Genomic DNA, 24,982 nt, shown 5'->3' with positions numbered 1-24,982 from the left:
GTATCTACAGCAGTTGCGGCTGCTCCTGTTAGATGAATTAGAAGTTCATACACATTGTATATTAGACATAGAGTTCAATTCCTGGTCCCACCCTGCTAAATTTGCAGCATTTCAGCAGTACAGAGAGGGGCAGATCTGCAGGAGCAGCAATAACACTAGCATTACAAATTACTTTACAAATCCTCTCGAATCCCCATGTTTCAGAGCATAAACTGATCCTTCAGTGGAGTTAGGAAGGAATTTCCCTTTTGTGGTGCTGTATTGTAGAATAAGGCCAGGTGTATTTGCTATTTATCAAAGAAACACTGGTGGCAGCTAGACAGTGACAGAGACCTAGAGCATTTTGTCTTAGAACAAGGAGTTCCAACTCCTTAAGATGTGCCAATAAGAATACTTCGTACTCTGGGGGAGATTTCTGCAGTAGCAGTGATGACTCTTTGTATTCAGTGCCAGGACCATTAAGTGAGTGTGCACTCAGACTCACACACAAACACTATATATATGTATGTATGTGCACGTGTAGATATTCCACAAAACCCTCTCAAGACAACTATAAAAGACAGAGATAGCTGGAGTAAGTAGCTCTTCCTGCAAATAAAGAATGTGACAATTGGGGTTGCAGCTAGCAAGGGATGTGAAGGGTAACAAGAAGGGTTTCTACAGGTACGTTAGCAACAAGAAGAAGGTCAGGGAAAGTGTGGGACCCTTACTGAATGGGGGAGGCAACCTAGTGACCGATGATGTGGAAAAAGCTGAAGTACTCAATGCTTTTTTTCCTTCAGTCTTCACAGACAAGGTCAGCTCCTAGACTGCTGCACTGGGTGGCACAGTATGGGGAGGAGGTAAGCAGCCTTCAGTGATAAAAGAACAGGTTAAGGACTATTTTGAAAAGCTGGACATGTACAAGTCCATGGGTCCAGATCTAATGTATCCGAGAGTAATAATAATAAGTTAGCTGATGTGATTGCAGAGCCATTGAACATTATCTCTAAAAACCCGTGGCGATCAGGGGAGGTCCCGGACGATTGGAAAAAGGCAAATATAGTGCCCATCTTTTAAAAAAAAAAAGGGAAGAAGGAGAATCCGGGAAACTACAGACCAGTCAGCCTCACCTCAGTCCCAGGAAAAATCATGGAGCAGGTCCTCAAGGAATCCATTTTGAAGCACCTGGAGGAGAGGAAGGTGATCAGGAACAGTCAACATGGATTCACCAAGGGCAAGTCATGCCTGACCAACCTGATTGCCTTCTATGATGAGATAACTGGCTCTGTGGATATGGGGAAAGTGATGGACATGATATACCTTGGCTTTAGCAAAGCTTTTGATACGGTCTCCCACAGTATTCTTGCCAGCAAGTTAAAAAAGTATGGATTGGATGAATGGACTACAAGGCGGATAGAAAGCTGGCTAGATCATCGGGTTCAACAGGTAGTGATCAACGGCTCGATGTCTAGTTGGCAGCCGGTATCAAACGGAGTGCCCCAGGGGTTGGTCCTGGGGCCAGTTTTGTTCAACATCTTCATTAATGATCTGGATGATGGGATGGAGTGCACCCTCAGCAAGTTTGTGGATAACACTAAGCTGGGGGGAGGAAAGGAATAGGATCCAGAGTGACCTTTACAAATTGGAGGATTGGGCCAAAAGAAATACGATGAGGTTCAACAAGGACAAGTGCAGAGTCCTGCACTTAGGACAGAAGACTCCCATGCACTGATACAAGCTGGGGACGGACTGGCTTAGCAGCAGTTCTGCAAAAAAGGACCTGGAGATTACAGTGGATGAGGAGCTGGATATGAGTCAACAGCCAAGAAGGCTAACGGCATATTGGGCTGCATTAGTAGGAGCATTGCCAGCAGATCGAGGGAAGTAATTATTCCCCTCTATTTGGCACTGGTGAGGTCACATCTGGAGAATTGCATCCAGTTTTGCTCCCCCTCCCCCCACTACAGAAAGGACGTGGACAAATTGTAGAGAGTCCAGTGGAGTGCAATGAAAATTATTAGGGGCCTGGGGTACATGACTGATGATGAGAGGCTGAGGGAACTGGGCTTATTGAGTCTGCAGAAGAGAAGAGTGAAGGGGGATTTGATAGAAGCCTTCAATTACCTGAAGGGGGAGTCCAAAGAAGATAGAGCTAGGCTGTTCTCGGTGGTGGCAGATGACAGAACAAGGAGCAATTGTGTCAAGTTGCAGTGGGGGAGGTCTAGGTTGGATATTAGGAAAAACTATTTCACTAGGAGGGTGGTGAAGCACTGGAATGGGTTACCTAGGAAGGTGGTGGAATCTCTATCTTTAGAGGTTTTTAAGGCCCAGATTGACAAAGCCCTGGCTGGGATGATTTAGTTGGTGTTGGTCCTGCTTTGAGCAGGGGGTTGGACTAGATGACCTCCTGAGGTCTCTTCCAACCCTGATATTCTATGATTCTATGATAGCACTGCACAGCTTGCATAATTCTCAAACAAACTCTGTGATCATTTTAATGAGAAACAATCTTCGAGTTGCCAAAACACAGCAATCCACTTACACACTTTGTTTGGCAGCCTACATTGGCTCGAATAAAGGGCCTTGATACTAGTCACATGATCTTAATGATAAGAACTATTTTTGTCCTACTGCTGCTGCTGAATAAGACTGAAGGAAGCTGGTTCAGGATAATTCAGGCACTTAGTTTGTAGGTTCTGTTCTTTCATGTGTGATTAATCTACTGCCCATTCAGTTGTGGGAGACTTCATGAGATCAGAATATGTTTTTTTATCAGCAGTGTGTCCTCATGGAAGACTAGTGCTGTACACATGACATCTCTGAAAACCTGCAAAGTGAGTGTACTTCTGAGCGAAGGTTAGCATTTCCCGTGCAATTTATCACAAGACCAATTACACTTTCTGTAGTGCAGTAAGGGGTGGCAGGCAGACTGTGTGGCATGAACGGCAGCTGTCTTTTGTGGGAACATTTGTATGCACTTCACTAAGGGCACAATCCAATTCCCATTGACTTCAATGGGAGGTGGATTAAGCCCTACACTTACTTTTACAGGAAAAAGCTTTGCGGGTTCAATACCGCAAGGTGCTAAGGCACCCTCATTTCCCATTGCCATCAGTGGTATTTAAGAGTGCTCAGCACCATACAGGATTAGGAACAAAGGAATTGCAATACTGGATCAGATCCAAGGTCCACCTAGTCCAGTATCTTGTCTCAGACATGCCAATGCCAAATGCTTCAGAAGAAGGTATAAAACCCTCACATAAGCTCTCATCCTGATCTCTAGTAGCTTGAGATTGGCTAATGCCCTGAAACGTGAAGTGTGATCTCCCTTCCACAAAATTCTTCTAATTGATTGTGATAACTGTGTTTCCACGTAGTTGAAGAGTGGAGGTACCACATTTGCGCTCATCCTATTATAAAACTGCTATGAATTATGCTGAGATTTGAAATTCTTACTGAGCATCTAACATCAAGTGTTTGAGTTAGATTAGGGCTGGTGCAATTGTAAAGGCTGCCAGCTTGCTGCTATTTCAACTGGCATATTTACCATAAAATCATCAATACAAGTTTGAGTTTTTAGTGGGGGGAGTAGGATGGGCCATAAAAATGTGGATGCAAATCCATATTTCAAACACTCAGAATTCAGGGATATTCTCATCCAGGGAAAGCTGGTTTGCAACCATCTCTAAATAAAATACAAATATCTCTTTAAAATTATAAATAAAATTACGTCATTTGGAAATGACAGGTCTCTGGTCTTTTTGTGGGGGAAGGAGGGCATTTCTTCCTTCGGGGGGTTGTAGTCATGGTACTAAGGAGCTACTTTATTTACAGAAAGCACAAGGAGACATTTCTGGGAGATTTTGCTAGGTGATTTTGAACCATGTGTGGCAACTAAGCAAATATTTAAAAGAAGAAAGAGCAAAGTTTTTGGTAGCTGTTCTTCTCCATAAAATGTTCCTTCACTGATATTGAACAGCATGATGTGCCTGAAAATAGGTCTGACTTTCATTTACTTTGCAAGAGGGAGGTATTTTTTGTTAATAAAGTGTTGTAGTAGCCAGGCAAGGTACTAACCAACTTCAACAGTACTTTATTTTTTAAAGTGGAAACCTCTTTTCCAAGCTGCTGCTGCACCCTCAGTAGCTCTCCCTCAGACTCTTCAACTCCTCCCCCCTCCTTCCTGTTTCCTGGCCTTTCAGACTCCCAACAGCCAGTGCTCCCAATTCTAATAATTACAAGAAACATCTAAACACCACATTGCCTCCTCTCTTAAGAAACTCTCCCAATTACAATAAATATTGTTGTTCTAACCACAGGAGCAAATAGGAAACAAGGCACTGTACTGTTGACAGAAATATTACACTAAAAACACTATAGATACTACATAACATAGTGTCTAGTCCAGACAGGTGGTCATCTGGGTCTGATAGGCTGTCTCTCAAGCTCCAGTTCCAGTGCAGTGTCTTGTTGTGTTGATACTACGGTGAAGTCATCCAATGCAGACTGGGTGTTGGCATAATCTCCTCTTGGTGCATATGCAGGTGCAAGATAAGAAGCATTCCATACCCGCCTATCAGAAAGTCGATAGGTGTAAGGTCACTTCTTCTCTATGATTTTAAGAGGAGCTGTGAATTTATGGTCCCCTTCGCATAAAATTCCAGGTTTTCATATTCTAACGAAGGAATCACACTCAAACTTTGGTTCCTTAGTACCCCCCCACTTGTCTGTGAAAGCCTGAGACTTTGCTTGGTTCTGCTCAACTATTTTTCTCACATCATCCTCAGTTGGGGCCTCAGGTCATGCCTTTAACAATCCAGCAATGTTCAGTTTAGAATTCATCAGTTTCCCATGCAGTAACTCTGTGGGTGATCTTTGCATTGTGGCATGTTGTGTAGCCCGGTATGCTTGCAAGAAATCAGTAGTGAAGGTTATTCACAATCGCCCTTCCAGTTTAGCCATTTGCAAACTCTCTTTCAAACTTCTGTTAAACCATTCAATTTCCCCATTGGCTTGAGGGTAGTACAGGGATGACCTTCTGTGTAAAATGTTCCTCTCTGCTAGAAAAGTTTCAAACTCCAGGGAAGTAAATTGACTACCATTATCTGAATCCAGTTCTTTGGGGTTACCTTCCCTGCTAAAAACTGAAGAGAGGAACTTAATTACTGTAGCAGAAGAGATTTGCGTTGTAAACGCTACCTCAGGCCATTTACTGAAATAGTCTATTAAGGTGATGGCATAACGACAGTCAATTGGAGCAGTATCAAAGGGCCCTACAATGTCAATCGCCACTTTTTCCCACGCAGAATCAGGAAGAGGAACAGGCTGTAATGGAGGGGTACATGTCACTGCTGTCTTATCATGCATTTGGCAAGTGACACAGGATTTTATGAGTGCTTCAGTTTGAGAGTCCATCCCTGGCCACCAATACAGATCCCATAGTCGTTGTTTGGTTCTGACAATTCCTTAATGAGTATCATGTGACACGTGTATGAGTTTTGACTGTAATTCTTCTGGCACAAATAGTCGGTGTGTACCTTGTAGCACACAGCCATCGAGCAAAGAAAGTTCATCCTGAACTCTAAAATAAGGCAGCAAAAACTGGGTCAAGGTTTTTAGGGTGACTGGGCCATCTCTTTGTCAGAAATACCCATAGTTTTTGTTGAATTGGACATGCTGAACAAGCAGCTTGAAAATGTTCTCTTGTAACTGCAGTGAGAGTGCTTGTAATAAGCGCAACCACCACATCCTCATCCTCCGGTGGACCATCTGGTGAAGGCAAAGGCAGGCGAGAAAGGCAATCAGCTACCACATTTTGGTTTCCAGGCTTATATTACAGTTCACAATTGAAAGAGAGTAGTCTTGCAGACCATCTAGCAATACGATATCCTGCTCTTCCCAGCCTTTTCGTGGTGAGCCACGTCGTCAAAGGGTTGTGGTCTGTGTGCAACTTGAACATGCAGCCCCACAGGTAAGTTCTCCATTTTTCAGTAGCCCAGACACAAGCAAGTGCTTCTTTTTTGACTGTAGAATATTTTCTCTCAGCATTACTTAGTGTCCTTGAAGCAAATGCAACAGTCCTCTCTGTGTTGTCCTTATGAAGTTGTGTGAGGACAGCCCCAAGTCCATAATCAGAAGCATCAGTAGTTACAATTGTGGGCAATGCAGGACTGAATAGTGCAAGTACTGGACTATGTACAATCAAGTCTTTCACCATTTCAAAACTAGTTTGTGCATCCATTGTCCACACTAAGGTTGAACTTCCCCGTAGTAATTCTCATAATGGTTCAATGACAGAAGCATAATTGGGAATGAATTTTGCATACCAGGAGGTAAGACCCAAGAAGGAACGTAAGGTTTGCAAATCTGTTGGAGGAGGAGCATTTGAAATTGCCAGGATATGAGCCGGATCAGGTTTTAGTCCAGCCTGTGAAATTGTATGCCCCAGAAAGGAGAGTCCAGTTTGTCTAAATTTGCATTTGGACCTATTGAGCTTGAGGCCTGCTTTGCTGATGCAGTTTAGTACAGACTTCAGGTTATTGTCATGCTCCTCCGAAGTATTTCCAAACATGATAATATCATCCAAATAGCACTGAACTCCATCTTGATTCTTCAAAACCAATGACATCATTTTTTGGAAGGCACTTGGGGCTGATGTGAGACCGAAGGGAACATGTTTAAAATGGAATAGTCCCTCATGTGTGATAAATGCTGTGAGGTCTCTGCTATCTTCATGCAACATAACCTGGTGGTATGCACTCTGCAAATCAAGAGTAGAAAACATCTTTGCTCCACGGAGTTCTGCAAATACTTCTTCTATGTGAGGAAGAGGATGGCTGTCAATCACAATAGCTTTATTTGGCTCCCTTAAGTCCACACAAAGGCAAATGCCTCCACCCTTCTTCTGTGTTACTACTATAGGTGAAACCCATTCCGAGGAGTTAATCTCTTCAATAATGTTCTCTTGAACAAGTTTTCTAAGTTCCTCTGAAACAGCTTCCCTGACTGAAAATGTTAAGCGCCGTAATTTCTGTCATACAGGCATCACATTATTCCGCATTTTAACTTTATGCAGAAACCCATAAGCACAGCTGAGTTTCTCCTCAACCTGGTGTTGGGTCCCAGCTGAAACTGGTGTGTGTATCGCAAGAGTGCTTTGCTGAGGAAGATCAATTTGTCCATTAACTACCCTGAGATTTAAAGCAGCAAATAAATCTCTGCCAGGGATAGGAGTGCCTTTGTGGACAATGTAGAACTCTGCAGTTACACAGCAATCACCAAAAGTAACTACTGCTGGCAGGCAGCCACGTATTGGAATATGTTTTTTCAAATAGCACACCAAGTGAAGCTTGGGTTCAGTAAGAGGCACATCTTTAAAGTAATGCAAATAGATGGAATCAGGTAGTATAGATACTGCTGAGCCAGTGTCCAACATTAGCTGAATAGAGTGTGATTTGCCTGAGGGTATGGCGGAAAAGTTTACCGTAAACTTTATTTGTTCTGGAATATGTGCAGTAGTGATTTTGTCCACGTTCAGCACCGTAACATCTGGTATTGTAACTGCATGCACCTGTTGATTGAACTGGCTGTTGCAACATACTTTAGCAAAATGCCCATTCTTTTTGCAATGATTGCACTGAGCTACTTTTGCCGGACATCCTGTGTAGCTTGCAAGGTGTTGTGGGGATCCACAGCAAAAGCATGCTTTTACTGTATTTTGAATTTGCTGATTTAGTGGTTTTTCATTAGTTTTCCTCTTGTAATTGTCTGTCTGCAGCAATAGTGAACTTTTCTGCAAAGGAGTCACAGCCTGGACTGTGCTTCCTGTATCCATGCTCATTATTTTGGCTTCAGCTGTAGCTGACTCAATCTGGGTAGCAATGGTTAATGCTTTTTCTAGTGTAAATTGTGGTTCTAGAAGTAAACGTTCTCTTACACGAAGCATGGTTGTTTTCTCAATGAGCTGGTCTCTAATCATCTCATCTGCCATATTCCCAAAGTCACAAGTTACAATCAGTCTCCTCAGGGAAGCAATATACTGCATTATAGTCTCCCCTGGTTTCTGCTCACGCTGGTGAAATCTGTAGCGATTAGCTACTACATTCACTTTTGCTACAAAAAAGTTCTGTAATGCAGCGAGTGCAGTCTCATATTTATCGTCTGCAAGGGGAAAAGTGTAAAATATACTCTGCCCTTCTGCTCCAAGGCAGTGGATTAGCAGAGCACGCTTTCTTACTTCAGAAATCTCTGTAGCACTGATTGCAAGCAGATAAGTCTCAAACATATGGATCCAGGCAGTAAAAGCAATTGGAGGCTCACCTGGGCTTTGTAGAAAGGGTGCAGGTGGGTTCAGAGGCAGAAGATCCATCCTCGTCACCAAAATGTTGTATCAATCAGGCAAGGTACTAACAAGCTTCAACAGGACTTTATTTTCAAAGTGGAAACCTCTTTACCAAGCTGCTGCTGCACTCTCTGTAGCTCTCTCCCAGCCTCTCAACTCCTCCCCCCTCCTTCCTCTTTCCTGGCCTTTCAGACTCCCAACAGCCAGTGCTCCCAATTCTAATAATTACAAGCAACATCTAAACACCACATAAAGCTACTAAGGTGTTTATAGTGGCAGCAGTGAATTAAGAACCTTGGAAGATTTGCCTGGGGACTTACTGGAGGTGGGCCTTTCACCAAAGTGCTAATCTCAAGTATGACAGAGAGCAAGGCACCTCTTTGTATTATGAGGAAATATCAAATAGGTGGGAATGGATAGAAGTGCTTCTGAACTTGCAGACTTTCCTTCCACTGGGAGTGGGGGGGGGGAGGGGGAATAAAAAGCTATAGGCTCTGTACATCAGTAATTTCCCTCACAGCATCCACACCCTCTGGCCGTAATAAGTTGTCTGAAAACTTATCATGTTTGATTGGCTTGGGGTTATAAAATCCCTACATGTACTGTAGCAACTATCGAAAATCAGGCTGAGAAGTGAAACATGAGCTCAGCTTGTATGGAAAGATGGAAAGCCATTTCTGCTTCAGCTGGAATAGTCCATGGACAATCATTCTGTCACTTTCACCTTCAGGGGAGCTTTGCGCTTGAAGTTAGCACCACATGGCCTGCAGCACTGGCATTATCACTATCAGCAAAAATGAGGAGATGTTTGAGGTGAGCCAGTCCCATAGGTAGTCCCATATCCTGTCCCTCCTCTTGTGTCAGATTGGTTTAGAGATCTGAGCTGAGGAAAAGATACGGTCCTTGGTGTGTAATTTCCCACATCCCATATATTAAATCTTGTATTTCAGCAATAATCTTGCAGATAATTATACCCTGGGAAATGTGCTGATCTTGTGACATAAATAAAATACTGTGGAGTGCTATCCCTTAGTCATAAAGGATTCTGTCTGGTAGTTTTCATATAGTTCTTTATGTATTGGGAAAGACAGTGGCCACCATAATGGCCTGCTTCCACCCCAATCTGGTGCAAACATTTCACGGAAGCTTAAAAAAATCACCAGCTAGTTTAAAATATATTGTTTAACTTGTGATCTTATAGCACTGATTACACACAAGTGAGTTCCAGAGCTGCACAATTGAGGACTCTTTACAAAGAGCATACCAAGCGAGCAACCCACCAAAACGGCCAGCCCCAGCCTCGCCTACCTCTCCTGTTGTTGGAGTCTCAAAGTCCTGTGCAACTACAGGAAGTTGAACAATTCAAGACTCCAGACTATGACCTTGCTCCTGCAAACACTTAATTACACACACAAGTAGCTTTATGCGCTTGAACACTCTGCAGCAACTCCTGTGCACATAGTCAGCCCCTAAAAAACAAATAACCACCATGAATAGTAATTTACTAATCCTCACCTAAAACCCCAGTTAGGTGTGTTCTATTAGCCCCATAAGAATATAAGAACGGACATACTGGGTCAGACCAAATGTCTATCTAGCCCAGTATCCTGTCTTCTGACAGTGGCCAATGCCAGATGCTTCACAGGGAATGAAGAGAAGAGGTAATCATCAAGTAATTCATTTCCTGTCACCAATTCCCAGCTTCTGGCAAACAGAGGTTAGGGACACCATCCCTGCGCATCCTGGCTAATAGCCATTGATGGACCTATCCTCCATAAATTTATCTAGTTTTTTTTGGAACCCTAACATCCTCTGTCAAAGAGTTCCACAGGTTGATTGTGTGTTGTGTGAAGAAATACTTCATTTTGTTTGTTTTAAACCTGCTGCCTATTAATTTCATTTGGTGACCCCTAGTTCTTGTGTTATAAGAAGGAATAAATAATACTTCCTTATTTATTTTCTACACATCAGTCATCATTTTATAGACCTCTATCATAACCCCCCTTAGACTTTTCCAAGCTGAAAAGTCCCAGTTTTATTAATCTATCCTCATATAGGCCTAGTCTACACTGGGGGGGGGAGGGGCGGGGTCGATCTAAGTTACACAACTTCAGCTATGTGAATAACGTAGCTGAAGTCGACGTACTTAGATCTACTCACCGCGGTGTCTTCACTATGGTGAATCGACTGCTGCCTCTCCCATCGACTCTGCCTGTGCCTCTCGCGGTGGTGGAGTACAGGAGTCGACGAGAGAGCACTCGGGGGTCGATTTATCAAGTCTAGACTAAACGCGATAAATCAATCCCTGCTGGATCGACCGCTGCCCACCGATCCGGCGGGTAATGTAGACATACCCTTAGAAGCAGTTTCATACCCCTAATCATTTTTGTTGCCCTTTTCTATACCTTTTCCAATTCCGATATATCTTTTTTGAGATGGGGCGAGCAGATCTGCACTCAGTATTCAAGATGTGTGCATACCATGGATTTATACAGAGGCAATATGATATTCCCATTCTACATAAAGGGATCAAAGAGGTTAAGTGACTTGCCCACAGTCATATAATGCGTCGGTGGGAGAACTGGGATTAGAACTCTGAAGTACCTGGTTTTCAGTAGCCCCTGATGCTGCAAAGATTTATGCATGTGCTTAATTTTAAGCAGATGAGCAATTCCCAACTGGGTCTGCTTATCTGCTTAAACTTAAGCATGTGCATAAGTTTTTGCTGATTCAAGGAATCACACACACACACACACACACACACACACACTCACAGAGCTGCAAGCCCTATGGGTACAAAAGAGTTAATCAGACACAATGCAGAGTAGCACGGGTACACTTTGCTTCATTAAAATCTAAATTTAGATCCTTTTATGAAGCTGGGGTTCTGTTTATTCTTCCTACATGGGGGGGAAATCTCAGTTTTCCTAGAAAGTAAATTTTGATTAAACATGAGAAGCTGAGAAATTGCCAAAATTATAACCTTTAACTTGTGTGTGAGAGGGACGCGTTATTTCATTGCTTATGTTTTTTTAAGTATCCCTGTCCATGCACACTTTCTCCTGTGTCCATCTCACATCTTTCAGTACCTGTTACACCAGCTAACCATGAGAATAGGCCTATTCTGCACCCATTCAAATTAATGGGAGTTTGGTGCTAAAAACAGGTTTCAGAGTAACAGCCGCGTTAGTCTGTATTCGCAAAAAGAAAAGGAGTACTTGTGGCACCTTAGAGACTAACCAATTTATTTGAGCATAAGCGTTCGTGAGCTACAGCTCACTTCATCGCATGCATACTGTCAAAAAAAGTCTCCTATTGCAGCAGCAGGCAAAGTAATGAAGTCAGTGGCAAAAGGGCAGCAAAAATCATGACAGATTTTGGCCTTGCTCCTGCAAACGCTTATGCACATGCTTAATGTTACGCATGTCAGTTATCTCATCAAATTCAGTAGCCTGGTTTGTAGTAGGAAGAACAAAGAGTACATCAGTTTATAAAGAGCAACCCCCCCCTGTCAGCTAGAGAGAGAAATAAAACACATTTCACAGTTTTGCTGCAGTCAGGACATTGTTGTATATCTCCAGGCAGTGAGACTGCCGGCAAGTTTAACTCATTTGAGAAGCAAGTAAATGTGAGCTACTGCTAAAGAGCCGGATCCTTCAAGCGAATCCTGACTTCCAGGAGACTTCTGCAGAGCACAGAGAAGACTCCAATTGAATTCAGTGGGCTTTGGAGCAAGCCTAAAAAGCTAAATCTACTAGTCAATTATATTTTAAGGGTTTTGCCACAGAAACAAAAATACCTGACAGGGTCTTTAAAGATGTAAGACATTATTAGAACTTTAACATAATCAATGTAAATGAGGTTACAAAAATATAGGCTAGAGAAGGGGTTTCATTTTATCAGCTTTTTGGCTGATTAGCTGGTTTTAATAGAAGTCTTTCAATTAGATAATGAAAACAATAACAGTAATCTAAAATCTAATTTAAATCATTCTGTTATTTAATTCTTTTATATTTAAAATGATTTGCCAGAGCTTTAACATCCCTATTCAACTTTTTCATGTCAGGTTTAAAAGGTTTAGTGCCAAAGTTCTGAAGTTTCATTTTCAAAAATGACTTTTAGGCACTTAAGAACCTACGTCCCATTGACTTTCAATTGAAACTGAAGTCTCTATAGGGTTACTGGGGGAGATTTTTCAACTTGAAAGCAGAGAAGAGTTCTGCTTTTCCTGGGATTTAGACTCCTGAGCGCCTAAGTCGCTTTTGAAAATGGGACGTAGGCTGCAATGTCATGTGGGTGCTTCGGACAATGTTACCCTGCCTGATTATGTGACTTGGGGAAGAGCACTGAGGGCCAGCCCCTATAGTCTTTACACAGGCAAATCGCCCGCTGAGTAGAAGGGAGTTTTGCCTGAGTAGGGACTGCAGGATCAGTGCCCTGTTAGCCTGACCTTTATAGTTTAAGAAGGAAATCAAATCCCCCTGTGCATCGATGGAGTTCCGGATTCCAGAACAACCTCCTTCCAAAAAAAAAAAAAAAAGCTGGGCGCTGTTTAAGTGTTTGGGGTGCGGGGCTGTGATCTGCCCCCCCTTTTTCTCTGCCCCCCCCCCCCGTTCCACACACCGCTTCAGCACACTCCCCTTGACCGCCGCACTTCCGCCGGGGGCTGCTTGCCGCCCCGCAGCTGCGGGACAGACAACCCGTCACAAAATAGATCCTTACACAACCGGCTGCCGTGCTGAGCATCCCCTCCCCCTGGAGCCCCGCGGGGAAGGAAGCCGCCCTGGGGAGCCCGAGACATCAGCTTCCTGCACTTCTCCTGTACCGCAGCACGAAGCCAGCCTCCCCCCACGCCCCTGGAGAAGGATCTCCGCGCCCGGCTTCTGCTGCTGCTGCCCCGGTGGGGAGGCGTCCAGTCGGCTGGGAGGCGATGCCAGGCAGCTCCGGGGCTCTGAGCCAGCGTTCCGGCTCCTGCTCGGGATTTTCGTAAGTTGCAGCTTTCCTTCTGGGGGTCTTTGCACTTCCTCGTCAGAGATCTCCTCCCCTTAAACGAGCCGAACAAAGTAAGATCAGGTGCCTGCAGGCGTCGTTCTCCCTTTGAAATGGACGGATCAACAGTGGGGCGTTTTCTCTCCTGGAAAGCGATTTCGACTTCAAGTGTGAGGTCTCTAGAAATTGATCCCCCCCCCAACCGCCCGCCCCTCGCCGCCGCCCCCTCGTTTAGGTCGGGTTGGGAGAGGGTACGGAGGGGATTTTATTTTTGTTAATTTACACATATTCTATCTATTTAGGGTTGCATCGTATTCATTCGTAACATTTGAGCAAAAAACAAAAAAAGCTGGAGATGAGGTGAAGTTGAGGTGCATTAGGATGATTGCTGGGTGTGAGTGCAAAGCACCCGTGCAGATTTTCAGTGCCAGACCAGCTTTTTATGATTTTAATCGCATGCATATTTTATTATACAAAATACAATATTTATTTTAATTTTCATTATTATTATTTGCTTGATTTGGACGGAGAAAAATCCCCCCTGCCTAGCTCAACAAATGGTCAATAATTTCCCAGCCAGGTAATGTAATATTTCCCCACACATCTCTATTTTAATGTGAAATACATGATGCTTTGGGACCAGACTGTGCAGCCCTTATTCATGTGAGTCAGTAACATACCAGCTGTCTTACTGACTTCAGTAGGGCTATTCGGAAGGGCCACCTAGGGGAGCTCCACTATCTGGCCCTTGTTAAATAAGGGTCACAGTCTGCAAATTCGTTAGCATGCAAGTAACACTTACTCACATGAGTACTTTCATTGAGCAGAGTAATCACTTGTGTGCAGTTGCTGCATGGTTAAGTGTCTTGATAGGATCTGGCCTTAGAGCATGGATCATTATTTACTTTGGTCCACAGTTATAAGTCCTTTCTGTGGCTTTCCTCACTACCAGTGTCCAAAATAAATCACTATTTTTATTCGTTCTAGGATTTGTCCCTAACTGCCTTTATAGCAATCACAGTCTAAAATGAGCATATAATAGCACTGTAGAATAATCTTAAAGAGACATTTAACTTAACAGCTGTTCCCACGAGGGCCATCTACTCCACATGCCTATCATTTTTATTGTCTGGGAAAAATGGGAAATAGATGGTAAACTAGATCTTGTTCTTTCTTTCCTCAGGATGTAGGAGGACAGATAAGGGACAAAAGGGAGACCAGTGGAAAAGCACTTGTGTCCTGCTAGGTGGACTATGGTGGCAGGAAGATGTTGGCCAGGAAGAGTATCATCCCTGAAGAATATGTGCTGGCACGGATTGCTGCTGAGAACCTTCGCAAGCCACGCATCCGGGACCAGCCCCGCAAAGCTCGTTTCATCGCCAAGAGCGGGGCGTGCAATTTGGCTCACAAGAACATCCGCGAGCAGGGCCGCTTCTTGCAAGACATCTTCACTACCCTGGTGGACCTGAAGTGGCGCCACACGCTGGTGATCTTTACCATGTCCTTCCTGTGCAGCTGGTTGCTCTTTGCCATGATGTGGTGGCTGGTGGCTTTTGCCCATGGAGACATGGATGCTAGCACCGAGAACTGTACAGGCAGTACTAAATGGACACCATGTGTGACATGTGTCAGGTAAAGTACAGTAGGAAGTGTAAGGAATAGCAATGATGTAAATGCCACGCTGCCCAAGCCTAAAACTAGCTTTGGTTTACTTGAACTGTTCTGTACAGTATAGACAACTGAAAAGTTGAGTGTTCTCTACTAGGTTCCATCAATTCCTGCAAGCCCCCCAGGCTAGGGAAATATCATACCTCAGAATTCTTTGATGCCTTACCAGATCTCCCAAAAGCTGATAGTGACAGAGACCCTGCTGCTTTTCAAATGTCTCTACAGTATGTTGATAACTTTCCGTATCTGTAAAGATAGAGCCTGCTTCAACAAAGTGGCCCTTAGGTGTGTGTTGTAAATTGTTTAGTCCTGTCTACATCGATAACACTATCTTGAACACAGTGTGGTCCATAGTGTATTTCACACCATGACACAACAAGAAATGGCTTATCTTGAGAACTATATTTTGGCTTCGGAAAATCAGTCCAAACTTTCAAAGATGTCTACTGAATTTGGTTTCAGAGTAGCAGCCGTGTTAGTCTGTATTCGCAAAAAGAAAAGTGAAGTGAGCTGTAGCTCACGAAAGCTTATGCTCAAATAAATTTGTTAGTCTCTAAGGTGCCACAAGTCCTCCTTTTCTTTTTACTGAATTTGGGTGCTTCATTTTCTGGCTTGTCCAACTTATGACACCTTAATGAGGCTTGAGTTCCAGAGAATGGAAAGCATCTGAATATTAGGCCTCTTTTAGATGTCTCTAGTTGGGAAGCCAAAAATGGAAGTACCCAAAATCATTAGTCACTTATGAAGATTTAGGCCATCAATTTTAATTATGGGACAAGTGCTGTGACACACTGCATCAGTATTTATCTCAGACAACAAGAACTAGTGTGAAAAACACTACCAGAGTGCTACGATAGGTGTCACAGGAGTGTGTTCTTTTCCTTTTACTACCAACACAACTCCCAGAGCATTTTCCAGAGCATCAGCCAAATGACTGATCAGGAGGGAATTCCATATATACGCAGTATGTTTACAGACTCCAAAGAGCTAACATTAATAGGAGCAAGCAATGAGACCATTCTGTGATATGTTGAATAAGATCCTTATTTATAGTACTTGTTCTTTGAACAGAAAGAGCCTGATTAACCATTGCCCTGTCATTTATGCCAGTGCAAGGTGGGTTTACAATGCTACTGAATCAGAATGGCTGCATTTTGCATGCATTTTGCATACACTTTGCATTGTTGTTGGGACCACACAAGGGGCAAGGTGGTATAGAAGTAGACTCACAATATCTGAGTGTCCACTTTTATCTCCCTCTCTGTCTTGGTGATGCAAAGCATGTACAAAATTCCAAGTGGTATTATTTCTGGCCTAAAAAGGATGACGTTCTTCACCCTTTCCCTTATTTTTATTCTGCTTTCCTAAGTGGGGCTATTCCCCTTCCAAGCTGGACTAAACTTCATTACATTGATTGATTTTTCATTTGTTCATTCTTAGGAACTAGCTGCAAGCCAGAGCTTCTGAAATGAGCAATTATGGCTCAGATCACCTCTGTGAGGGAACTCTGTCAGGCTCCTTTTTCATGGCATCTCCTCTCTATTGTTCAAGGAAAGGCGGGGCAGGGTTTGCAGCAGCAGAAAGGGCTCCATCCCACAAACCTGCTGCTCTCAGGGGATCTGCCGGAAGGAAGGGCCATTGGGCACTGAGCTTTCCACATTTGGTCTGGGACTCCCTGCCTTGCCTTTCAGCTTCAAAGCAGCAGCACGGCTCCAATGGAACCTCTCCTATGGGACTTTTTTGCTGGCTGCTACCCCGGACATCCCCTTCCCAGAGGACATTTCATGGCAATGGAACGCACATGCACTAAAGTTCACACTGATTCATGTTTTTTGAGGAATCCGCATGATACTCGGCCTTATGCCAGCTGGGGGTCACGTGAGCACAACAGCTTTTAAGCCATGCCTCCAGGCATGTCCCTAATAGTCCCGTACACTAGAAGACCGCTTAACTGTCTGCTTCAGGCAGGTTTATGGCTGCTTTCTGCTGCCAGTGTGGTGCAAAGGGGCTGTATCCAGACCAAGGTTCTGGTCTTCTCTCTAGTCCATCCACTGGCATTATCATTGATAAGCCTCCAACAATCCATGCAGGATTTAAGATACAAAATCCCTATTCAAACAATTCCAGTGAGGTCACTACATTTTACTGCAAGGGAAATGTGAAAGTTATTCATAGAATATCAGGGTTGGAAGGGACCTCAGGAGATCATCTAGTCCAACCCCCTGCTCAAAGCAGGACCAATCCCCAATTTTTGCCCCAGATCCCTAAATGGCCCCCTCAAGGATTGAACTCACAACCCTGGGTTTAGCAGGCCAATGCTCAAACCATTGAGCTATCCCTCCCCCAGTTATAACTAACTGAAACATAGGCATGGGAACTATGGGTGCGAGGGGTGCTGCAGCATCCCAAGGGTCTCAGCTGCCGACCCTTTGCCTGGGGTCCTGGTTGCCCGCCCCGCACCCGGAGTCTCGGCTGCCGCCCCATGCCCAGCTCTGCTGCCACCCTGGGGTCTGCTGCCACTCTGTGCCCGGGGCTTTGCTCTCAGCCTCAGCTGGGGAGGGGGAGTTGGACAGGGGTTGGGGGCTGGCTTTCAGCACCTCCACTATTAAAAATGTTCCGGCGCTACTGAATTGAAGTGAATGAAGGATAAACATAACTTTTTGCTTTAGCACATGACAAAGAGCACATGTTGTCATATGGTATTAGTATCTGGAGTGTTTCAGGCCAAAAGGTAGACAACCATCTATCTTCTAGTCATGAAAAGTAATTTTTCATTGGCAGTAAATGATTCTGTTCTGTTAAAACTGGCTACCTATTCCAACAAAGTTATGGAACAAAAATATTGTCACTAATATTTTTAAGAAGAAAAACTGATTATCTGATCTAAAACGAATATTTGATATTGTCACTATATACAGTAAAAATAAAAATTAATAATAGCCAAAATTTTAAAGCCTGTGTGCCTAAAGTTAGGCTCTTAAACCATATTAGACATCTAACTAAAATATTTCCATGTAGGTGCTAAAATGTGGCTTTAAGAGACACCTGGGTTTGAAATTTGTAATCAACACTTAGTACTCATAGAGCACTTTATGTTTTCCAAGTGCTACATAACTATTAACCACACCTCTCCATGGTAGGGTAAATATTGGTATCCTGCCCATATTCCAGACAGGCAGATTGTTGCCAAAGCTGAAATGGGAATCCGTGACAGACTTGGGATTATTACAGTTAGGAGCTCCCTGGCTTTTACTTCTGTGTTCACATGCTCAGCTTGCTAGACCGTAGTTTCCTCAAGGACTGAGTTTACACTATAAAAATGTGGATTCTTTTTCAAATAAATCATTTTTAAAGGAAATTGGAGTATTTGAAGTTGCAGACATTCACTTCGCTCTGCATGCAGCTGAATATTCGTCACCCTTTCACTAGTTCCATTAAATACCATATTAACCCCTTCGTTCCTGAATTCTTTAGAACTACGTGCCAAAAACAAAAACAAAAAACCCACAAAAACACACCACATTAGTGGTGACTCCCAAGAATGAAAAGCTTTTAAAAGCCCCTGGTTTTTAAACATGCTTATCAAATTTGGATTAGAGCCAGCGAGAACTCAGCAGTCTCATTACTGGGAGTCACTTCCTTTAAGATGAGTTTTCTCTTTCCACAGAAAAAATCTCCCTGATTTTGCATGTGCTATAAAACCTTTTGAATTCTTTTCGTGACTCCTGGTCCTCTAGTAGTTCGAAGAACTGTTCCAACTTATCCTGAAGACATAGTCAAAGGCTATGTCTACACTACCACAGTAAGTCGACCTATGCTATGCAATTCCAGCTACATGAATAACGTAGCTGGAGTTGACGTACCTTAGGTCGAGTTACCGTGGGGTCTACACCACGGGGGGTCGACGGGAGAAACTCTCTCATTGACTTACCTTACTCTTCTCATCGGGGGGTAGAGTACAGGGGTCAACTGGAGAGCGATCTGCTTTTGATTTAGTGGGTCTTCACTAGACCCGCTAAATTGACCTCTGGTGGATCGATCTCAGAGCCTCGATCCCGGCTGTAGTGTAGACCTGCCCAAAGAGTTAGTTAAGAGTTGATCAGGTTTTGTTCTTGCAAAACCAAACCTGAAACAAAGTATGATTCAGATTTACCTTTGTGGAAAGGACATATATATTTCATTAACATAACTCCATTATATATGTAGATGTTACATCTGGGTGGACTGTAATATATGAAAAGGGCCATTGTCGTATTTGTTCATATGCATCAATATAAGATTCCATGTATGGCATGTCCAATAAATAATCCACTTGCTACTTATGTAGCATTCACATATAAGTTACAAACCTAGATCCAGATTTAAATTTTGAAGCTGGCCTTATCTTGACAGTGACTTGAACCAAAACACTAAGTCAAACTACCCCCAATCTTTGGGAGATGAAGGGAATGAGCTTAGGGGCCCATTGTATTCATTCAGCTGCCTCACTGGCTTACTCTCACTCATGAACAGCATGGTTGCTGCAGGAGCCATGCTTCTAGGGGTTCCCCTAGTGTGACTGTCCCCAAAGCCCACTGATGGGGCTAAAAAGTGAAGGGGGGAAAGTAGTGTAAGTTAACTCAGGTTGTACTCACTGCACTGCTTCCCCTCACTGGTTTGGAGAGTGGGAAAATCTAGAAAAGTCAACCATATCCTCCACACTCCCTCCTCCACGCCCCCCCTCCAGTGCTGTGGAAGTGGAAGGTGTGGCACTCCTGACTCAGAGGTTTCATTGGGTGGAGAGAAAGAAAAGAACAGTCCAAGAGTTAGAGCTCTCTGCCTGCTGACATGGAGAAGAATACGGACCATTAGGCAGGGAGGTTAGGTGAAGAGAGAGAGAGCCAAGGCCAGAGAGAGAGTCAATGGTAGTATTCAGGATTTTCAGGCTCTCAGGTCTGTCCTTTGACCGTTAAACAATGGCTCTTGCTCCTGCAAATGTTGAGCATGCAAAACTGCCATGGAAGTTAATGGGAGTTTTAAGTGTGCAACAATTGCAAGAATGAGGCCTCTTGTTGCTTCCTATTCAGCGTACACTGTTAACTTTTCTACTTCAAGTATTTAGATAACTAATTGTATGCAACTTTCTCTGTAGGTCTTTCACTTCTGCTTTCCTCTTTTCCATTGAAGTTCAAGTGACCATTGGTTTTGGGGGCAGAATGATGACAGAAGAATGTCCCATGGCCATCACTGTCCTGATTCTGCAGAACATCGTAGGTTTGATTATCAATGCTGTCATGCTGGGCTGCATATTTATGAAAACTGCCCAAGCTCACAGAAGGGCAGAGACCTTGATTTTCAGCCGGCATGCGGTGATTGCCATTCGGAATGGCAGACTTTGCTTCATGTTCAGAGTGGGAGACCTGAGGAAAAGCATGATCATCAGTGCCTCGGTGAGAATACAGGTAGTGAGGAAGACGACTACGCCCGAAGGGGAGATCATCCCTATACATCAGCAAGACATCCCGGTGGATAATCCTATTGAAAGCAATAACATTTTCCTGGTGGCTCCATTGATCATTTGCCATGTCATAGACAAGCGGAGTCCTCTCTATGATATCTCTGCTAGTGACCTTGTCAACCAAGATTTAGAACTTATAGTGGTACTTGAAGGAGTAGTAGAAACCACTGGCATCACCACGCAAGCAAGAACATCTTACATAGCAGAGGAGATCCTGTGGGGTCACCGCTTTGTGCCCATCGTAACGGAAGAGGAAGGCGTGTATGCGGTTGATTACTCCAAGTTTGGGAACACGATCAAGGTAGCAGCTCCGCGGTGCAGCGCTAGGGAGCTGGATGAAAAGCCTTCCATTCTCATCCAGACTCTTCAGAAAAGTGAGCTGTCTCATCAAAACTCTCTGCGGAAACGCAATTCCATGAGGCGGAACAACTCCATGAGGAGGAACAACTCCATGAGGAGGAACAACTCTTCCCTCATTGTGCCCAAAGTACAGTTTATAACACCTGAGGGGAATCAGAGTATGTGCGAAACATGATACACAACCTCACTGAGTCTCCGATAAAGGTTGAGAGGCCAAAAATGTTTTTAAAGAAACAGAGACAAAATAGAACTGTACTGGAGCTATTTATTCTGTTACTTAGTGAAAGCATAACATAACAGCAGTAGGAAACACTATAGCACTAGGCATATTAATGAACGAATAATGGCACTCAGAGTAAAGGAAGCATGGTTCACTCATGTAATGTATTTTGTATTAATATGTGTTTTAGTGGCATGTTAGATTTCTTTCCTTTCAAGGAAATCTATCTGATACTTTTCTACAGACTGTCATAAAATGTGTTTACTTTTTACTTCTGGATTACACACTGTCAGACAGTGGGCGGATTTTCAATAGCACTGTGCACCCAGTAGCTTCCAATTATTTATGTGGAATGCATGGATTTAAGTTTAGTAGATTCATTGATTCCAAATGCCAGAAGGGACTTCTCTGATCATCTAGTCTGTCCTCCTATATAACATAGACCACAGAACATCTCCAAAATATTTCCTCGTGTACATCAGATCTTGATTTAAAAATTGCCACTCCTGCAGCATCTACCATGACCTTTGATTAATTACCCTGACTGTTAAAAAAATATATGCCTTATTTCCCATCTGAATTTGTCTAGCTTCAACCTCCAGTCTTTGGATCTTTTTATACCTTTGGCAGCTAGATTGAAGAGCCCATTATCATATATTTGTTCCCCTTGTAGGTAATTATAAACTTTAATCAAATCACCCCTTAACCTTCTCCTTGATAAGCTAAATAGATTGAGCTCCTTGAGTCTATCACCATGAGACATGTTTTCTAATCCTTTAATCATTCTTGTGGCTCTTCTCTGAACCAGTTTATCAACATCCTTCTTAAATTGTGGTCACCAGAACTGGACACAGTATTGCAGCAGTAGTCTCAGCAGTGCCAAATACAGAGATAAAATAACTTTTCTACTCCAATGCAAGTTACCCTGTTTGTGCATCCAAGGATCACGTTAACCTGTTAGTCACAGCATCGTTTTTTGGAAATCAAGTAAAGTGTTCATAAACAATTTCCTATTATCTTTCAATTTATTCTGATTAAATTCTTCATCCCAGCTGATTTGCCTCAGAATTGTTTTCAGCTTTGTGAAATTGGCCCTTTTAAAGCACCGAGTGTGTGTGTGTGTGTGTGTATATGTGTGTGTGTAAACAAGTATAACTAGTTCTGTTTGCACATTATAAAGTTTGTTTTGGGGGTGGGGGGAATATCCTGACTCCACAGAAATCAATGGCAAAACACCCACTGATTTCAGTGGGGCCAGGATTTCACTCCCAGTTTTTAAAATCTTGGTTCCACTGGTTTATGAAAAAATCATTAGTGACAGAAGGCCAGACTAACTAAATTAAAGCAATTAAAACCGCACTCTTTAGCACCACTGTTGGCAGCATCAGTTTGAGCACGAGACCACAGCTGATTGAGCACGAGACCACAGCTTAAAAGTGGTCATGCCTTGATCCCAACCTACCAGCTCTGTGGCCTATGGAAGTTTGAGCAAGTTCCAAAACCTGGGGGTAAGGGATGATGTTCGCTACCCCTAGGCCCCCTAATTGGTGGCAGTGCTTCCACCCCTGCCTGCTAACCCTCTTGGAGTGTGGCTACTGAGCTGGTGCAGATAATGAGCCAGTCCATGTGTTAGAAGGGTGATCAATAGTATTCAAAATGGTCAGATCTGGGGATCTGTATCTCACCACCTTGCATCCATGGCCATGGCTATCAAATTGTTCAGAGATGTTTGTTTGCCCATTTGTCTGAAACAGGCAAAGCACCATTCTCCATAAAATAAAAAAAATAGCAATAATGACTTACTTTGCCTCCCTTGAGGGTTTTTCACCCTTCTTTCCCTTGTCTCATTCTATTCTCAGCTCTTCACTGTTTGTCTTGATACTTCCTTTCTTCAGCCTTTTCCAGGGTCCCTTAATTTAATGTTTTTATATTATTTCACTCTCTAAATATGTCTGCTGAGATTTTTTTTTCTTCATAACGCTCTGTCTCATTTTGTCCCCCAATTTGGTCTCTCTCTCTCCCTCTCAACACCAGTAATTCTCTCTCCTTCTCCTTTCCCATCCATCCCAATCATTCTACCGCTATCATTTCTTATTGTTATTATCTATTTTTTGTATTGTGATAGCACCAAGGAGTCCCACTCAGGGGCCAGGAGCCCCTTGTACAAGGCATTGTACAAACGCAGAACAAAAAGACTGTCTCATTTCAATCCCATCCAGATCTTCTTCCCATTCCACTTCTAGCACCCGCTCCCCTTGGGTGCTCTGCCCTCTCTAGAATGAGAGCCACAGCCAGGTCCAGCTCCCCCTCCACGGGTAGATGGAGAGTATATTTGGGAGGGTGAGCTGGTGACAGCTGGTGACTTTGCAGGTGTCACCATCTCAAGCCAGGTGACCTGAGCCCTCAGCACAGCAGGGTGAACTGATGACAGCACTGTTCCTGAGTGAGCAATGCAGTCTTGGGTGAGGGGGCATTAGGGAGCATTGCGGAGATGATGGCATAGCACACGCAGTGTTCAGGACATCACCAGAGATCCATGAGGTTGGGAGCAGCATTCCCCGCAGAACATAGGGGCTCCACGCAGATTCAAGCGCTGCCTTACAAAGCGGAAGATGCTGAGTGGGATTGATTTGGCCACTCTGTACACCAGAGTTTCTGAAGCTCTTTTTCCTCCTTCCACAGGTTTTGCAACTGAGAGGGGTTGTTTGGCCCTGTTTGAGGTTATATACATTCAAAGGACTCCATCAGCTTAAAAATCAGAGAGACATTTTTCAAATATGGTTGCTTAAAGTTAGCTTCCGATTCCGTGTAGGGACCTAAGTAAGCAGCCTGATTTTGAAAAGTGTGGAGCAACCAGCAGCTCCCATTGAAATCAGTGCTTTTGAAAGTCTGGCCATTTATAGAGTTACCCAATTATGTGCACATATCTCTCTGAATTCTTTGTGCCTAGTATTATTACCCATAATACCTAGGGTTATTATAAGTGAAAGGCATTAAAGGAATACTATATTTCTCTCCTTTTCCCAGCTCATTTATTTTATGCATTTGACAGCACTTTGTGTATAATAAAATCTAGTGTACTCTGAATGGTCATTCAAATTTCCATGTTTTTTGTTTAGTCTTTCACACAGCAAGCAGTGGGAGAGGAAAATATTTTAGAAGAGGGAAATGTGATTGCAAATCCAGAAAAATTGACCAGAGGATTCAATGGCAGATGTAGTATCTTAAACTTTTTCTCTCCAATAAAATAGAGTAGATTACAAGTTGACTCTGCCCCTTTTAATAGAAATGTAAAGGAAGAATGTCTGTTATCTGCATGGAAAACAAAAACATCCAAGATTACAAAAGTAAGGATTTAAAAAAAAACACCCAAGTGTTTGGAAGGGCTCCAAAGCCTCATGCATCAGGGCATAAACCAATCTCTGAGTAACATGATCAGGAGGAAATTTTTCCTGATGGCTGTTTATTCCATAACTGCATGACGCTGTTTATGATGTTTATTCCATAACTTTTCTCTCAACCATTTGGTGCTGGCCACTGTTGGAGACGGGATACTACTCTAGATGGACTTTGGGTCTCAGCCAGTCTGGCAAATTCTATGATCCTCCTGTGGTAGAAACGTATGGCGAAATACAAATGTTTTGGAAATGTGTCTACTCGTCTGCCGCCTTCACCTCTTGTCCTTGAATATTTTCTTAAAACATCAAGAACAATACTGTCTAGACTATTAAGGAGCAATGCCAGAGTAGCGTAATGGTTACCATAGACTCAACAAGGCAGTTAAAAGAACATTTTGAACGCTGCATAGATTTTGAGAGGGAGGCATTATCATTTAAAGTGGCACATCTTTAAAAATAAAACTCTAAGGGCTCAGTGGTAGCTTTGGTGCCACTGCCCTGAGCAGAGGGTGGTGGTGGAGCTGACC

At 43.3% G+C, this 24,982-nt stretch overlaps 1 protein-coding gene across 1 annotated transcript; it reads left to right on the top strand.

Moving 5' to 3' along the window:
- The first annotated feature begins 12,370 nt into the window (after positions 1–12,370).
- KCNJ8 (potassium inwardly rectifying channel subfamily J member 8) lies at positions 12,371–24,144 on the top strand. The gene is made up of 3 exons (XM_007071192.4): positions 12,371–13,309; positions 14,496–14,944; positions 20,112–24,144. The coding sequence occupies exons 2-3, from the start codon at positions 14,580–14,582 to the stop codon at positions 21,010–21,012; spliced, it is 1,266 nt and encodes a 421-aa protein (XP_007071254.1). The 5' UTR covers positions 12,371–13,309; positions 14,496–14,579; the 3' UTR covers positions 21,013–24,144.
- Positions 24,145–24,982: the final 838 nt, after the last annotated feature.

The sequence above is a fragment of the Chelonia mydas genome, chromosome 1 (assembly GCF_015237465.2).
Source record: "Chelonia mydas isolate rCheMyd1 chromosome 1, rCheMyd1.pri.v2, whole genome shotgun sequence".
NCBI classification, from domain to species: Eukaryota; Metazoa; Chordata; order Testudines; family Cheloniidae; genus Chelonia; species Chelonia mydas.
This window is presented reverse-complemented; position numbering and strand designations above follow the sequence as displayed.

Bases quoted from the DNA above. Each gene is read 5' to 3' on its own strand.
- KCNJ8 (XM_007071192.4), top strand. From the start codon at position 14,580: ATGTTGGCCAGGAAGAGTATCATCCCTGAAGAATATGTGCTGGCACGG. The intron at 14,945-20,111 runs GTAAAGTACAGT...CTTTCTCTGTAG, and splicing joins CCATGTGTGACATGTGTCAG to GTCTTTCACTTCTGCTTTCC.